The sequence below is a fragment of the Ambystoma mexicanum genome, chromosome 1p (genome assembly GCF_040938575.1).
Source record: "Ambystoma mexicanum isolate Mex_15411 chromosome 1p, UKY_AmexF1_1, whole genome shotgun sequence".
Taxonomy (NCBI): Eukaryota; Metazoa; Chordata; class Amphibia; order Caudata; family Ambystomatidae; genus Ambystoma; species Ambystoma mexicanum.
In genome coordinates, this window is record NC_090921.1 from 363519668 (window position 1) to 363537672 (window position 18005).

An 18005-nucleotide genomic window follows, 5' to 3' on the forward strand; every position below is an offset into this window, starting at 1 on the left:
GGGAGTATGTGATGTTTCGTCATTTTAAAGACAACACAAAATCGGCCGAAAATATTCAGTCTTTATTGTGTTCGGTCTTTAAAAGGCCGAAACATTACATAGAACCGTGTCACACCATTGCATGACTACAGGTGATGAGCACAAGCAGGTATGTCATTCCCTCAAGTCAGGAGGTCAATTTCTGTTAGAATATGCATGAACCAGGTTTTGCAATAATCAAGTCTTGCTCCTTTGAACGTCGCGTAGGAATGCTCAGGTATGTTCCTGCAGCCCTTGATACAAAGGGCTGGATTCTTTTTATCAATGGCTTTTGGGTTCCATCATGAGTGAGGAGCTAAGAATGACTGCGAGGACTTTAGAATGTTGAGAAAAAAATAGATAGTTCCTTGAATCGTTTGAGAGTTTAGGATGAGGTAGAAGTGACAAACTCAATTTGTTTCAACAAATCAACATTGAGACCCATCTACACACTTACACAATACCCAATTTGTGTAGCACTTACAGTAAATTGCTACGTTATCTTAAGTTTCATTTCATCATCTAGTTACCGATTAGCGACAATGTTTTTGGGAAATGTGGCTTTCTATCAGCACTCAAAATATAAAGAAAACAGGGACACTTGGAGAAAGCCAAAAAAGCGCCAAATACACGGGCCCAAAAAGGAGGCCATGGTGCCTAATAGGTGTGGCAACAAAAAAGTAATTAAATAAAGTTTGATTTGGAAAAGAAATGATAAAACTTTGACTAAAGTTAAAGGGGGCAATGGGCAGAGAAAGACAAGAATGCCATGGAAGGGGTACTCCACTTTAGTAACTATTTGTGCGCTGTGCGCGCACCCGCTTGTTAGTTTGAGGTCTGTGGACAGGTGTGCACAGCCACACTCACCTGAGAGGTGAAGAAATGAAGCTCGTTTTCAATGTTCTCATAGATGTAATCCTCTTCACAGGAGAAGCTGCGAGTCCCACCTCCAAACTCCACTTTAACTGGCTTCCGAAGCCCGATCTCCTCGGCTCCCCGCAGCAAACTGAAGAAAGAACGGGGAGAGAGTTAATACATGACGTTGAACTTGATCTAAAGTCAACATCAAAGCACTTGTTGAATGGAGATTAGCTGTGATTAAATGCAACATTTGTTCAGTAGTTCTTTAATGCTGAAAGCATGTCAGGATTTTCTGAAATTCAAATGGTCTCCGCTTTTGTGCAGCTTTGAGAGGGAAGGGAGTTTCCTGCAATGAGGAAAACTGTATACAGCAGGACTGGAAAGGATAGAATACTTGAGCATGCCACTCGGGCAGAGGACGAGAACAGCTGGAGCAACATGGGCGTGGCTAGGGGAAGTCATTGCAGGTTAGTGGTAGGCTTTTCAAAAGTTAAACTGGGCTACAATAACACTTCACTTTATAGACATTACTTGAAATATGCACATATATCACATAATACACCAACTCAACAATATATAAATTGTTATAGCAACTTGATGAGCAAAATTAGTATAATTGCAACTTTATTTGCCCCCTCCTAAATGGGATTTTACATTTAGCAGCGTAAATAGTAATTCGGTCTGAAAAAATATTTTTTACATCTGCCCTATCAAGTCTCTTGTATTATATTTCACTGCGTTTGTTTCATACAGTCACCTGCTTGTTGTCACTGCTCTCAACAGCACTAGCATTCCATTGTATGCGTCCCCATCTTTTCTTATCGCCCAACAATTGCACCACTTAAGCACCACTTAAGGGACATGTCGAAGATCATAATCCCAAACCCAATCCCCATTACCCAGACACAGCTGTACCTGAAACAATCTAACGTTAATGGTGCTTAAATGTAAAAACAGGCAAACACCACCTGAAGTAGAGCTCTTCTGAGCTCAGAGGTTTTGCATTCAAGTGCTAAAACAGCAGATTACTTTGAGTGCCGGATTATACGGCACCTCAGACATGGGCTTGTAGTTTCCAAAGAGAAAATGTTTTAAAGATTCTGAATCGGGTGAAATCCATCCAGCATTGGTTGAAGACAGGACCTGGGTTGGAACGTGGATGGGGCTTTAAGCCATCACCGCTCCTGCAGAAGCGCATATAAGAACTAAAAAATAGAAATGTTTTGGACCAAGTGCCAAGATGAAGAGGGGTTTGAAAATGTCTCCCTCTGGAAACGAGGAAATGCCAGTCAAGCTTTTAATATATGAATCTGTAGTATGTGGCTGGCATTGAGTGCACCAATGCAAGTCATAGAATGTGATGCGGTATCCTGGAACCTTACAGCAAATCAGGGTTCCAGGACTGACATATGTTCAGGATGGCAGATACAACTGGAGAAGATGTGTATGACTTAGCTCTGGCATCCCTTTCATGACTTGCCCTGAAACTTAATAAAGACAACTTCCTTTTGTACTTACCTACATCCAGCGTCATCTCTGCTTACCTGTACCTGCTACAAGAGGCGATGAGGATGTTCTTTGAAGTAACCCCAGAGAGGAAGAGATGGCCCAAGATGAGAAGCCTTACAGAGAAATCTGCCAGTGAGGTGAGGAGCCTTACAGAGAAATCTGCCGGTGAGGTGAGAAGCCTTACAGAGAAATCTGCCGGTGAGGTGAGAAGCCTTACAGAGAAATCTGCCGGTGAGGAGAGTGAAGTAATTGGGACAGCCATGGTCCAGGTAGAAGTCCTGCCAAGTGTTGGGTACGTTGGTCAGAGGAGTACCTGTGCAGGCAGCCAGAACAGAGTGCACTGTCTGGTGCACATTGAGAAGCAGCTGTCAAAAGCGCTGTTTATCCTGGGAAGGAGCGTTCCCTCTAAGTTACTGTGAAAAGAATGAGAAGTGCAGGAGTAATGCCAAATGCATCACAGTGAAGTTATATGGCTGAGTATTTAGTGCGTCCCCATGGCGTGTGATGAGTTTGGATGTTGCAGTGAATTTTGGGCATGGGCGTGCATTGCCGTACCCACAATGGGTTAATTTGGGGCTTCGGCGAACTTTTGACTTGATGCACAGCTGGATACCGTTATTACGGTTGGAAGGCCCGAGTTCTGTCCAGCACTGCAGTTGTGGATCAAATGATGACGTAATGGAATATCGAAGAGGTGTTGGCAAAGCAACAAACGCTTTGTTGCTGTGGGTTCTAATTCTTTCGTGGCGAGCAGCGCAACGTTTCCTCTTCTCCTATGCGGAGAGAAATACATTTGAGAAAAGGTCGTATGGATGTGGCCAGACGTATGCAGGAACACGGAAAGGGTGGACTCCTTCGTGTTTGAAGCCTAGCATGGTGTTCCTCGCTAGGGAAGCAAGTGTGGGATGTATTGACCCACTCCACTATGCTATGCGGCATCACCCTGCCAGTTATGGTGAAAGAAACAGCAACAATGGCGGCATAACCCTTGTGCGTGCCAAAAACTGCCAAAAACCTACAAAAAACCATGTGCTTCAGCACACAAAGAGGGATGCACAACCTACCACCCATGATGCAGGTGCGGGTAAATAAAGTACACCCTGCAGAAAAGGTGCCAGTGGGCTCCGTGACCAACAGAGTGCAGAGAGAGAAGCAGAACTTTGCATGTGAAACCCCAAAATGTGCTTACACATGACATTTGATTTGTTGCTAAATACCCCTAAATGCCGATACACAACACTTCTCCACATTCAAAATCTTGCCTGGTGCTAAAATTCATGTATCAAATGAAGCATTGTGAAACATACAAAGTCTGAAAACTGACAGCATCGATGTCAAAATCTGGGTGCAGTACCCGGGGCTACCTGAATGACAGCTGTCAGAGGAGTACTGAGGAAACTTTAAAATGACCTAAAACTAAAAAGTCTGCTCGATTAGCAAACATAAAAAGGATTGTTGCCAAAAAGGAATACAGATTTTAGTTGCGTTTTTCCACAGATTTTAAGGCCAAGAAAGAAATGCATTTATGGTTGATTTAACAAATATGCTTTTTGCTGGGTTTAAAAAGTTAATTAGCCTGGCTGAAGCTGCAAGAACTGGAAAAGCAGGTTTTTCTCCCAGAGGAGGGCCTTCTCTCAGCAGAAACTCACTGGGAGGTGCTAATTAAAAGCTTTGCTAAACTGGCCCACAGACCCCCTTTGTGATGTCATTTTAGAGGATAAATAGAGACAGCTGACAACACATAGGGACTCACAGATCCAGCCACTTTCCTGATTCCAACGAAGCACTCTGATCCAGCATCCTACATCCAGCTTTAATATTCTTCCATCTCCAGATGCCAAATCTCTTTCCAGCAATAGAGACTATTGATTTCCAGCAAGGCCCAAATCCTCAAATGTATTCTCTCCCCCAGTGAAGCGCTGTGTGGGGTGAGAAGGCCTTTTGAACCAGTATCCTGAAATTTTCTGGATTGCCACCACTAGGCTTGCCTGAGGAACTCGCCATCCAGCCGATTCAAATACCCCCAGACTGGGAGGGCAGATCCTGGGCAAATCCGGAGACCGGCATCACTGATCCAGTACCGTGCCTGATGTGCTGTCTTTCCTAGACCAGACCCAATCCATGACCAGAACTGATGGTTCAATTTAAAAACTAATCCTGTGAGCATTAATAGGAAGAACTGTGACCCTTAGTATATTTACTTTGTCCTATCCCTATTTCCAACCCATCCTATCTTTCATTAAGAACCAGTATTGTTAAAACCATCTTTGCGCTGACCCTTTTCCCATCTGAAGAAGTCGAGTTTCCTTAGCAGGCGGGTCACCCTGATCAAGTGACTGTAAGATCCCTGTGTGGTATTCGCTTTTTCATAGTCATCCTCTAGTGTAAGCAAACCCATTTGTCATTTTCAAAAGTGCATTTCTGTTTTCCATTCTCATGCCTATTCTCGCAAAAACGACCTTTACTAAACCCTCTATAACTCCCTCAGTTTTTGTTATAGAAACCTTCAACTCCTACTTGTACCCAGCATCCATAGCTATCCATAGAACCCAAAACCGCACTGCAAATCAGTGGGATTCTCCCGTTATCGCGAATATCGCGCACAGAAAAGTTTGAAGTGATTTTAAAAATCTGAAAGGTTTACACGTGTGAAAGAGCTTTAAACTACTTCCGACTTGGACTTTAAGATTTCAAATGTTTTCTTTGGACTAAGTCATTGCTTGTGATTGTGTGCAAATGTTCAAAGCGGCTCCCATAGGAATTTACAACCATTTAAGTATTTTTGACCATATTTGGTGTGGTTGCCCAGTCAATTTTAAAGACAATTGTAAAAGTCATTCTGACAGCTGAAAAGTCAATTCCGTTTTTCTCTTGTGATTTATGTGGGGAAGGTGGGACTGATATTCTGTTTGATGTGTGCTCTTCCTGAATACCTGCTCTCTCCTCCCATCTCTTTACATTGCCTATTGGGGGTTGAGGGGTGTTGCAGGTGGAACCTCTAACCATAGTGCTATCTGATCTGAACCAACACAAAAGTATTTTTTTCTGTGCTGCATTTGTTTAGCTCTTACTTATTCCTAGTGTATTAAAGATATTATTCAGTGTTCTGTCACCCCATTGGTGATTGTTTTGTACCTATTAAAATCTACTGTGATACAATTTTAAATACATAAATAAATAAATATTTACCTTTGCAAACTAGCCTGATTCCTGGTTCAGTGTGACAGGGGGGACGGGGGGGAGTTCCAGGAGAAGGATGTGATATGAGTGGTATATCGTTCAGAATATTGAATTTATAGACACAAATAAATGTTTCAGTTGTGCGCTACATGCTGGGCTTTGACTTGGGTGTGTGCCGGATTGAAATCACTTACGCAAGGAAGAAATGTGGTGATTTGTCTTCAAAGGATGTAAAAAAATAAAAATATGTTGATTCATCTCGCAGCTGCAGTGATTGTTAGTGCCGAAGATGGAGCATGACGTACTGTTTTTTTAAAATTCCTGGTGAATGAGTAAGTCATGTCAACTCGACAAGGAAAGTTTATTCATACAATGCCGAACCGTGCACAGCAACTACTCCTGCAACGTCGCAGCTGGCATATATCAGCATGTTATTGTTTCGATATGCCGCATTGGACAGCAAGATTATAAAGATTATATGGGAGCCTTATGTTTTGATTTAGCAGCATGGAACAATGTGGCACATAGTTTCTATGAAAAGTTATTTGATGTGACTAACGTTTTTTTTCTGATAGTAGGAGCTTGTGGAGGTATTTGATGGTGTTTCAGGTGGATTTGCTGCAGTGGTGCTAGCATATTGAAACGAATGTACGATAACACATTTTTTTTCCTCTCTGGGCAGGTGCAAATAAGGGGAAATGATATACCATATTGAATGTTCAGTGATGTTATGATTGCTACATTGGTAATATTTCTCTTTTGCAGTGTAAAGGTGCGTGGCACCTATGGACTTACAGGTAACTCATTGATGATTTTATGAAATGAAATTAAATGTATTCGTGATATTGTAAATTTAGGAATGATATTATGAAATGAGTTGCTAAATTTATGAAATTAAATATATTTGTGATATTGTGAATTGGGCGTAGTTGATATTGATAGCGTAGTGACACTATGTTCATTAATAAATGAAATTAAATGCGAGGTGTCATGAAATGATATGTCATGAAATGAAATGTATTTTTACTTGATACAGTTTAGAGGGTGTGTAGGTGAAGCCCTGATGAAATTGATGATATAATGGAGTGAATAGTTGATGCAATGGGTGCATTTAGTGTTGATGAATTGAAAGCAGACATTGGAAGGTTGGTTGGAAAGATGGAAGTATTGACTGTAAGTGTTTGTATATACACAGGTATCAATATTTCTTTTGGTTTCAATGGTTCATAGTACACAGGCACGATAAATTATATTTTTCAAGGAATGCTTTTTTTTGCACATTAGGATTGTGCATGCTATGCAGATTTATGGATGAAAATGTATATGTGCTCGTTTGGTGAAATGTGCGTCTCACTAATGCGAGTGTGTAGGGTGCATTCATATTAGTACAGACCAATTTATGTTGGTATATATTGGTGTGTTTTGGTTGGAAAAATAGTGTGCACATTGTTGTCACATGAAATGTGTTCAGTGAATTGCTAAATTGCTAACTGATTTTTTTGTATTTCTCAAATATGAGATTGTAAAATAAATCTGCGCAAGCATTGATATATTTTTTGTTTTTGAGGATTTGCAGGGTAGGAGTGCGTAGCACTGATGAACTCCTAAGAAACAACCTGCTGGTGGTTGTTTGATGAATTTAAGAATAGAAGTAGTGAAACCCGATTTAATCTATTAGGCCCTATGTGATGTATAGAGAGTGGGCTAATACATATATATTTATTATTGATGTCAAAGCAGGTACACAAAGTAATTTATTGAAAAGAAGTTCATTCATGTAATACAATATGACACTATATGTTCATGAGGAGAAGTGAGGAAAGACGATGTGTTATGAAATGATATTGTGGAATGGACACATTGTGGTAGCTATGGTTTGAAGGCCAGATGAAGTTGGAGATGCAATTAAAGCAATAGTCAATATTGAATGTTTTAGTGAAATGGCCGCATTTGTATCCCGAGGAAATGAGGAATGATTATTATGAGAAATATGGGCGCATATATTAGTTTGATGAATTGCAAGCCCAAAGAAATGAGAAGCCCAATGTGATGTGCTAAGTATGGGCGTGTGTATAAACGGTTATCCCTGAAGTAAGTGTGGATGGAAATGTAGAATTATATGAACCAGTGAATTAATTTTATGTCCCATGGAGGGACGACTATGAAGGTAGGCCTCTGATTTGTACGCATGTGTTTGGGGAGGTGAATGGAATCAAGTTTCTTTATAAGGTCTTTACACTTGGACAGTAGTCTGATCAACTTCCTGTCGTGGTGTTTTTTTCCACGTGCTGTTTCTGTGCAGTAACGGTTGTTTTCATGTGTTCTTTGTCATGTTTGTATCTTTCCTTTCTTTTCCTACTTTTGTATGTTCCTTGGGGGCAGTTGGAGTATCAGTTTGATGGTGCAAATGACAGGTTCTTTGTTGTGAAAATGACGGGTTCTTTGTTGTGAAAATGGTGATATTGTATGTGGACATGATTCGTGTTGATATGGTTATTTGAATGTCAGCTGTGTTCCTGAGTGGTTGCGTTTGTGCTGTGGGCGTGGCAGGCCCAAAGCCCTGTGTGGCCGGCAGGGTGGAAGTTTAATACGCATGGTTGGTTGTTGTGTGGTACTGATGTGGTTTGTGCTTGCAGGTGGCAGCTGTAAGACCCGGGAGTGGCAGTCCCTGGTAGGTGGTAGTTTAGTTGTTTTAGGGTGGATGTAGAATGTTAGATACGGGAATGTGGAGTACGCATTAGGGTTTTGAATGTGGTTGGTCGGTCTGGTTGTTTTGTGGTGTATGCTTGATATGATTGTTCTGAGAGCATGGTCAGTGAGTCTTGTTGTGTCTGTGTTTTGTAAGGAGAGAGGAGGTGTAGTATGTGGCTGCCAGTCAGTGCACCAATGCAGGTCATAGAATGTGATGAGGTAGCCTGGAACCTTACAGCACATAAAGGTTCCAGGACTGGCAGTTATTCAGGATGGGAGATACAACTGGAGACAATGTGTAGTACTTAGTTCCTGCCTCCCTTTCATGACTTGCCTTGAAACTTAATGAAGACAACTTCCTTTTGTACTTACCTGCATCCAGCGTCATCTCTGCCTACCTGTACCTGCTACAAGAACCCCAATACTACAGAATTCCAGTGATATGATATCCACCTTGCTAAGGTTGGTAAACTCATGGGCTAATGCATTCTCTGAAACGTAGGGTGGATCTGCAAACTCATCAGGGCCCAAAAGCAGGACATTTGTGGCATGTATTGAACACATAACGAATGCCTAGATGGCAGGTCTGGGGTACCCTGGACATATATGGCTTTGTCTTTCAATGTGTACGTACTTCTCTCTGAGTCCCTCTGTTCAGTCCTGGAGTTTCCCTGGTAAAACCTTAAAATGGCAGGTCATCTAAAAACACAACAGAGAACTCAGGGTAAACGACCGAGCATGGACTGAAGAAGCACATTAGTGCACATCTGAGCAGAACGATCGGGTGACCGACAGGAGTGGAAGGTGGGGATCCAAAAGATGTTGCTTATGGATAGATATGCAAGCCTCTCCGCTAGACATCCTGATCACCCCCACCCAAGATGCATGCAAAATGTTATATTTTGGTGATTTTTAATCCATATTACTGTCTCACTGTTTACAATTGAAAATTGTGTACCACTCCATAGCGATAGGAAATGGGAGAGATAGGGCGGTAAAACCCTCCCACAATTTGAAGCAGGTGGAAATAATATGTATTCCCCCCAGCCCCCAGAATCTGGAGCAAGTGAAAATAAAGGCCGTTTATTTTTCCAATTGGGAAGCATGGCCTTCTGTTAAGAAACCTGCCGTTTCCCTCCCCAAAGTGCTAGAAATGTAAACAGTCTGTGCTTTCCTTCCTTTGTATTGACCATTAAAGGTCACTGTTCTGTGGAGTAGGGGCCGTGGGGGCATAGCTGGATGCTGTTGCATCCTCTTCCACCTTCTTGTCAGAGGCTGGAGGGCAAATCCGAGAAATCAAAGGAGTTCTTCAGAGCATCTTTTCAAAGATAGTGAAAAGATCTTAATGTTAAGCCCACAAAGTCACTAAGACATATTTGCTTTGTATGATTCAGAGTTTAAAAGATTAATATTCAAATAAAATGGCTGTAATTTTGTAATGTATTAAATAAAAGCCATTTAACCTCTCACACCTATCACATCCACTGGTCTGTTTCAAAATCACAGGTGGGGGCATCTTTGGAGTGCCAAGTGATTTCAGATTGGACTGCCCCCATTTACTGTGAAATTGCTTTTGATTTAGCAAGGTGAGAATTGCTCTCCTGTTAAAAACATACTGGTTATTGTTTGTGATGGGTTGAAAAGCACAACCATGCTTTTGTACCAGCAGGATACAAAAACGTCACATTTTAAGAAAGAGGGTGCTCTATTAGCAGTTCATGCTGAGGGCCAGACCAGAAATCTGCAAAACAAAGGGGGGTCTGGGAGTCTCTCTACCAGCACGAACACAGCCCATTGACCTGTTCTTGGGTGGATAGCCCCTGGGAGAGTCTCAACCAAGTCTTTAGCTCACTGTCTCTTTCACAGAGGAGAAATGTCCCTGCATATCAGTTTTTGTCCTGCCTAGGGGCAGTCCAGCACCGAAATACTAGGCAACTCTCCTCTGAACAAGAGGGCCAACAGCAATCTCAGCCACAAGTTTCGGCCTAGTTGGGCCTGATCAGTGAGGTGGAGCTCTGCCTCCCTAAGAACAGTGAGCAAGAGGTCCACGTTTTGTTTTCCCTGGTAACTTAGGGTGAGACCCAAAGTTACTTAATATGCAAAACAAAGGGGGGTCTGGGAGTCTCTCTACCAGCACGACCACAGCCAATTGACCTGTTCTTGGGTGGATGGCCCCTGTTGCAAAACTGATATTTCACAGTTTGCCACAGAAAGAAGATGTGACAATTGTTACCGGAAGACACATTTTTCTACAAGAGAGGTGACTTTCCTAACCATTTTGGTTGGGAGGGCAACATTTCCTCTGCAAATCACAACCCTGGTACAGAATGAAAGAATAGATAAAAGACATTGAATGATAATAATGCAAGAACCTTCGAAACGGTGAGTGCCGGGACTTTTGATGATATTACCCGTTATAGGGTAACACGATATGGTACATGGTGTGAGTACTAGAGCATGTCATGACATTACCCAACAAATTGTGCTACTCTCTGGGTTCATGACGGAAATAGCTAGTAACCAGCATTAGTGCCTAGAGTAATGACAATGCCTATAAAATGCTTAAAGATGAGCCAAAACTGTTGGCGTCATCAATACTTGTTCTAGGTGGTGTCTAAAGTGTTACAGCAAGCAAGGCAAATGATTAATGAGATCTGATTACCTTTATTGTGCTCATTATAAAAGGTTGGGTTCTTATATCACACTTCCTGTCGGAGTCCAGCCTCTAAGCACAGGGCAAGGTTTTGAACCTGTGCTGCTCAATGTTGTCTTCCTTCCAAAACAGCACGCTGCACCTGCGCAATCTTACTAATCTTAGTATCTGCAACTCCTCTCCCTCTCTCAAATGTTCCTCCATCCAGAATCTCTTCTTTTCCCACCTCTCGCTATAATTTGTTAACACCTCTCCTCCCATCTACTCCCTTCTTTCTCTCTCCCTCACCCCCACCTTCTGATCTCTTCCATTCAACTCTTTCACCAACCAGTGAGAGGATCTGAAATGATTGTTAAATACCCCAAACAATTTTTTTCTCTCTGAACAAATAACAACCTTATCCAGCATCAACAAGTATTCTTCAGTCTCAGAACTGGCAGACATGTTTTGGAAGGATGCTTCCCACAGAAAGTGTGTTCTTTGTACAGGTGAAACCACTGCTGATCCTCTTAACTGTTCCAGCTTCGACCAGTGAGGCTGATGGATGCTTTAGTGCTTTGTAACGAGTGAAACCCTTGCTACATTCAGCAGTGTTTCATAAAAGACTGGCTCATGTTGCTGTGTGCAGTAGACCAATATAACATGGATCTGGAAGAAATATAAGCAATAGCAAAAGAATTGGTCAAGCATTCTGAATGCCACAAAAAACATAACAAATGTTCATGATCCTCACGGACTGTGAAATAATATGTGGCTATTATTCCAAAGAGAGATGGTGAAGGAGAAGGCAAACAGCAGTCAAGGAGATTGGGGTGATTGGTCTAGATGTAATTTCACGTTTATTCTATTTATTTATATATATATATATATATATATATATATATATATATATATATATAGTATATTTTATATAATTGTATTTCTGACTTATGTTTCAATATACCCTCGTAATTGAACCAGTGTGTATGCAAACAAAATCGATATTGTGAAACGCAACCTATTTTGTGGTTCAGGTTATTGTTTTATCAATAAGCAGATCAGCACACGCCACACTCTTCATGCTGCCTGTGAATGTTTGACAACGTCAATGGTGTATACATGTAAATGGTGCGCGGATCTGTCTGCCTTAATCTCCTCTCACTCACCATGTGTTATCGCCAGCATTCTGAGTGGGCTTCCATCAGTGGTATCCTGTTAGTGCTCTGAACGTCCCCCACAAGTGGCACTCTCATGCAACAGAAATCACACTGTGAGGTTTCCTTCCAACTATGCCACCTTAGTGCTTTAGTAAACCAGAAGTGTGGCTTTCTCCACCAATGTATTGTCAGTGATATAAGGCTCCAAAGGAGTTGTTGTGAGGCAATAGCTCCAAAGGTAAATTTTATTTGGATTGTTTAATTTCTGAATCTAAAATTGATTTGTTTAGACTACATTAAGCTTCTCCCTCCTGTGACAATGTTACAGCAGTGCAGATACATATGTCTGAACTTTATTTCTTCATTTGTAGGAATCCCATTCAAATATTGATGTTTATCTTTTTTGTGCAAAACAGAAAATCAATTATTGTGACTCTCTACAAAACATTCTTCAAGTCCAACATATCAGTTGAATAATATAATAGCAAATCCCTTCACTACAACTACATTGAGATCTTCAAAGCGATTAAGAGAAATGTTCCCCTTAAAATCTGATAGATTTCAAATGCTTGAACATTTGTTTTAGCAGTGCACACATACTTTATTTAAGTTTTGATAAAAATTACAATTGTCTTTACATTTTATTCCATAGGTAAGCAATCTACAACTGATTTGAAGTGCATCTGTGTTGTTAAAATTGTCATTTGGTGTTCTTTCTTACAATAAATCAAACCCATATCTTTATAGAGGCTTTAACACTTTAGCACTTAGCCCTATGGCAGTTTGGAATCCATCTGTAGCAAAGTCCCCAAGGTGTCCCCTGTGCCCCCCACATTTTGAGTGTCTTACACCCTTGCACCCCTGTACCACTCGCTGATTTTCTCTAGGCAGATCCTGGGCTCATTGCAAAAAAAGCCTCGATGAGGAAATCATTTTAAAAGTTTTAACCACTTTAATGGTCACTAGTTTTTGCCCCACCATTTATAGATTGGACAAGGCTTCCTGGGCCATGTGCAAACATCTGCACATAGCCTGCATAACGCTCCCGCTCTCCTCCGCACCCTATCACCAACATGAAAGACCACGGTGAGGAGCCTTGGTGCTAAGGCACTACCTGCCCTTGATCCTCTCAGTGGCTGCAAGGATTAAGTTCAAGACTCTTTGCATTGTCCACAAGGCTGTCTGGGGCCTGGGTCCTCAATACCTCTAACTCTCTCTTCGCAAATACCTTCCTACTCTAGCTCTTCGCTCCTCCTCCTCCAACTCCCTCAGGGTCAGTTGCATCTCCAAGTAACGAGTTGGCGGTAGATCTCTTTCTTCGGCTGGGGCCTCCCTCTGGTACAGCCTCCCTGCCTCTCTGAAATATGAGCAGAACCATCTCCGGTTACGGAAGCACCTCAAAACATTCCTCTTTGCTTCTGCCTTCTCTCTTCCTCTCCCCTGCTGATTTCCTGTCTGATACTGCACTGGTCACCTGGCTACCCTCTGATTTCGGCCCCAGGTCCCTGCCCGCCCAGTTCCACACCCGCACTGCCTCCCGGAAACCCTTGCACTTGGGTCTGCATCTGTAACCCTACAGTCCCCCTACCTGCACTTTTGGACACCTGCTGTCTGCACTTACCCTTGCACCTGCCACCTGCTGGCCGCACTTCTTGTTATTGTTTTGATTCCATGTACAGCACTGACCCCCTTTCCCCAGGAACTTTTCCCCTCCCCTGCACTAGCACAATTTCAATGTCACTTGGCCTAGTAAGATCGTTGTCTCTTTCCTCCCTTCCTTGCCTCGTCGCGCCTTGAAACACTTCTGTATAGGTGCGTTACAAAGGCCATATCATATCAATCCATTTCTGGGTTTTTAAGACAGCATTTTCTTCCCTATTTGGATGAGCCCTGATCGGTTTGTGGTATGGATTTGAGCATCTCCTCCGTTGTAGAACAGCATGGCTTATTTCCGTAGTATTGCATATCTGTCCTTAGGTAAAACTAGTATGGATTCTTTGTGCCTGAAAAGGGTTAATCCATTCAGTCGAAGCAACATAACAGGTAGGTCTACAGGACCATTAATCTGCCAAAGATCTTTCCTTGAAGAAAAAAATCAAGTGTCCTCAATTGTTGGACACCTACATCATTATGTTATTCATATACTTAATAGATCTTAGATAGTTATTCTCATTTAAACTGTGTATCACATATAACAATCAAACATAGTCTTCGCCACCCCATATAACAAATCTTCACATATTACAATTGCATGAGTAAGCAGTTTATTTTCAACAAACAGCAAATTTCTTACCAGCGTTCAGGGGTAGCTTTAAATCTGCCGCTCCATCAATGCTTCATAAGGTGTGGAATGAAAGGGAAAAACATTGCATTCCATCAATACTGAAGGCGAGTAGACACAAGTAAAATGGTCTTCGTCCCCATTTAAAGTCACATACTGATTCTAAGTAGTGCGCTGTCTAATTGCACTTACCATTGATCAGGAATAACTAGTCTAATGCCGCTCGATCTGTTTGGAGAGAACGCTATGAGCGGCAAGATGGCCGAACATTTGCACCAGATGAAGGGTGACCATCTCCCGAAACAGGTCAAGCTCATTTTATCATATTTGTAATCCTAATTTTTTAAAATAAACGGCTTACTCGTGCAATTGTTATATGTGAAGATTTGTTATATGTTATACACAGTTTAAAGGACAACAGAATAACTAGCCGTCCGCTGACCCTTTATGTCCAGCTATCGCCCTATCTCCATCACCCCTTTCTTGGCCAAAAACATGGAGAAGTTGGTCATCTCCCAACTGACCCGTCACACTGAATCAGCTGGCTGCCTCCACGACCACCAGTCTGGTTTCAGAGCATGCAAACTGCTCTCCTGAACACCTGAGAAGCCCTGCTCTCAAAACTGGATTCAAACTTGGGGTCATCTTTGACTCCACTCTTTCCTTCTCTCCGCAAATCACAGACCTTGCCAAGTTCAACTTCCAGCTCCACCTCCTCAGAGGCATTCTCCCTTTCCTCACCTTCCCCCAGAAGGTCAATGTCTCCAGAACACTGGTTCTCTCTAGGCTGGACTACTGCAATAGCCTCTTCCTCAATCTGCCCCTTTCCCCCCTTCGCCCTCTTCAACTAATCCAGAAAAGGGCTGCAAGACTTCTTGGCCTCAAGCCCAGGGACTGCATCTCTCCAGCCCTAAAATCTCTCGACTGGCTCCCGGTGACTGCAAGGATGAACTTCAAGACCGTTTGCATCATCCACAAGGCTGTCTGGAGCCTGGGACCTCTCTACATCTAGCACCCTTTCACTAAATACCTCACTACTAGAGTTCTTCGGTCCTCTTGTTCCATTCTCTGCATGTCTGACACTTCTCCAAGCATAGAGTGGGGGCAGGGGTAGATTTCTTTCTTCGGTAAGAGCCTCCTTCTGGAATGGCCTCCCTGCCCCTCTCAGACTTGAGCTGGATCTTCTTAAGTTCCAGAAACCTCTCAAAACATTCCTCTTCCCCTCTTCCTTCCTCTCCCCCTCCTGTGCTAAAGTCCCCCCCCAGCTGCTTTGACTAGTGCCTGGTCCCTTAAGAACCTTACTGGGGCCAGGCCCTCCTCGACCAGTCTCCCGCAGCATCCTAAACCAGCACTGGACTTCAGGCACCCTTCCCGGATTAGCCCGATTCTACTCCAACCCCTCCATCTCACTTCTTTTCCCAAATTTCCCTTGCACTTGCCCTCTGGGGCTCCCCTCAGCACATTCTCAGCCCCCGTCAGCACTTGCACGGTAAGAATGGCACAAGACCTAGTAAGACGTTACCATTTTTATCCCTGTTCCCCTCTCCTTCTTTGTCTTGTGGCACCAGGAAACACTTGTGTATAGACGCCATACAAATGTCCTATGAATAAATAAAATATTAAATATACGAATTGTTGACTGACCTTGCTGTCAGTATACGAGGTGTGCATGGGATGGGAATGTTCACAAACTGAGGACCCCCGATTTGTTCGTGATGGCATATTAACGACTCCTAGTGCCAGAGTCGTACTTCCCTCCCCTGCACCTGTTAAACATTACCAAGTATTTCCATGACCTTTATTACTCACTTTTTAATTTAGGTGTGCACTCCTTATATATACCTTGTGCAAAGATCTTTCCTTAGCCAGTGATCAGGAACACATCCCTCTTCTGAATCAGTGACATGAAACACATCCCTTGCATAGATTGGTGGTGTTCGGGACTCTCTCTCGCTTCTGGGTCTCTAATCTGAAACACACACCGCTCCTTGGTGGGTTATAACTTCTATGTAGCGTGAACATCTTTTAGGGCCTGGAATGTTTGCATATGCCTCCTTTGGGTCAGTCATTTGGAGTGTGCACTGCTTATAGAGGTTGGTAACTTGGAGCATGCATGCTTCTGGGTCACTTAATGGACGCGCCCCTCCCTTCTACATCAATATTTGAAGCGAGACTTTTCTATGTCCCGACATTTGGAGTAGATCCCTTTTTTAATCCAATCATCTGGTGCGGGCAGGGATCCTTGAGCAGCGAAACGGGAGTGAATACCTTTTTCTCAGAGATAAACCCTCTTCTGTGTCAGCAGGATTGACTGGAGATCAGGGAATCCTTCGTGTAGGTGTCAGTGATTAGGAGTGGACCTCCTTCTGTGTAAGGCATGTTAAGCAGATCTCCTCTGGATATGTGACCTGTACCTGATCTCTCTGCGCTACATAACCTGATTCAGTGCGTCATTAAACATGCTATTCGTCATTATGTTTATCTGTAATGAAGAAAGGCCAGAAGGATGGCTCAGGGGTAACATGCTTGCCTGGGAAACGAGATGATGCTGCGTAAAACAGATCCATCCCCCAGTCTGGAGCACAGAACCCGGAGAAGGGTGGAACTGCGTGCCAAGGAAGTCAATAATATGGACACAAGTACCAGGAATGTGGAGAACGACAGAGAAAACGGACACAAGGACATACTTCTCGTAGGTGGCAGTGACGAAGAATGCATAGACCTTGGTGTGCTTGTGGTGCCGGATCTGCATGATGAGTTCGGGGATCCCCAGGCGGACGTGGTTCAGCAGCCAGAGGAGCGTGTGATCATCCACTGTGTCTGTGAAAGCAAAGAGGCACTGAGGAGAGCGATTCATGCAGGCTGCGCACAACAGTGCGGAGGTTTAGATGGATAGCAAGCATTTAACAGCCTATGAAATTCAATGCTTTTTATCATCGATGCTGCCCAAGTGTAAAAGAAGCATGTGCATATGAACATAAAGAGAGCATGGGAATTTCTATTAAATACACAGTAATTGTGAACTCCAGTGGTCCCAGGAAGGAGAGAATGTTTGAGAAGCTCATTAGTTTATCCAGAGACACCAAGCCTCATACAGCAGTGTATGCCAACAATTAAATATGAACGAATGCATTCATTTATGGGTAGAAACACATGGGAAACTGATATGACACCATTTATGTTACTCCAGCTGACATCACATAGATCAAATAACGCAACACTGCAAACATGTGGCTGGTGAGTGTTGAATGCAGTGATCTCGCAACAGTATTTAGGCCTCATCTGTGGAACAATATTATGATAGCACACGTTCGATCCTCCGGTCCGCGCTCAGAAACCACCGGGTATTGTCTCGGAAGATAGCTCAGGGGCAACGCGCTCGCCTTGGAAGCAAGACGACACGGAGCAACACAGGTTCGAACCCCGTGTCCTCACTTAGAAACCTCTGGGTATTAAGCTTCTTATAAATAACCAATTATAATTCATATAAATTATAACATGGCAAGAGAAAGGCCATATATGAGTGCAGAAAAAGGGAAAACTATTACACCTTGTAGAATAGTTACATGCAATACATTTAGAGGTCCATAACCGAGCCAACATAGCTAATCGAGACATTCTAATTTTACAGTTATAATGAATACTGTTGCTGTAAATGGGAGGTGCAAGTGAGATC

The 18005-nt window shown here is 42.8% G+C and overlaps 1 protein-coding gene across 2 annotated transcripts in view; it reads right to left on the minus strand.

Moving 5' to 3' along the window:
• ANO8 (anoctamin 8) overlaps nt 1-18005 on the minus strand; it is a 525215-nt gene that overhangs the window by 143921 nt on the left and 363289 nt on the right. For both annotated transcript variants that reach the window (XM_069648985.1, XM_069648993.1), the window contains exons 3-4: nt 17017-17149; nt 886-1024 (exon numbers count right to left, since the gene is read on the minus strand). In XM_069648985.1, coding sequence (XP_069505086.1) covers nt 886-1024; nt 17017-17149 — 272 coding nt within the window. The remainder of the gene's footprint in view (nt 1-885; nt 1025-17016; nt 17150-18005) is intronic.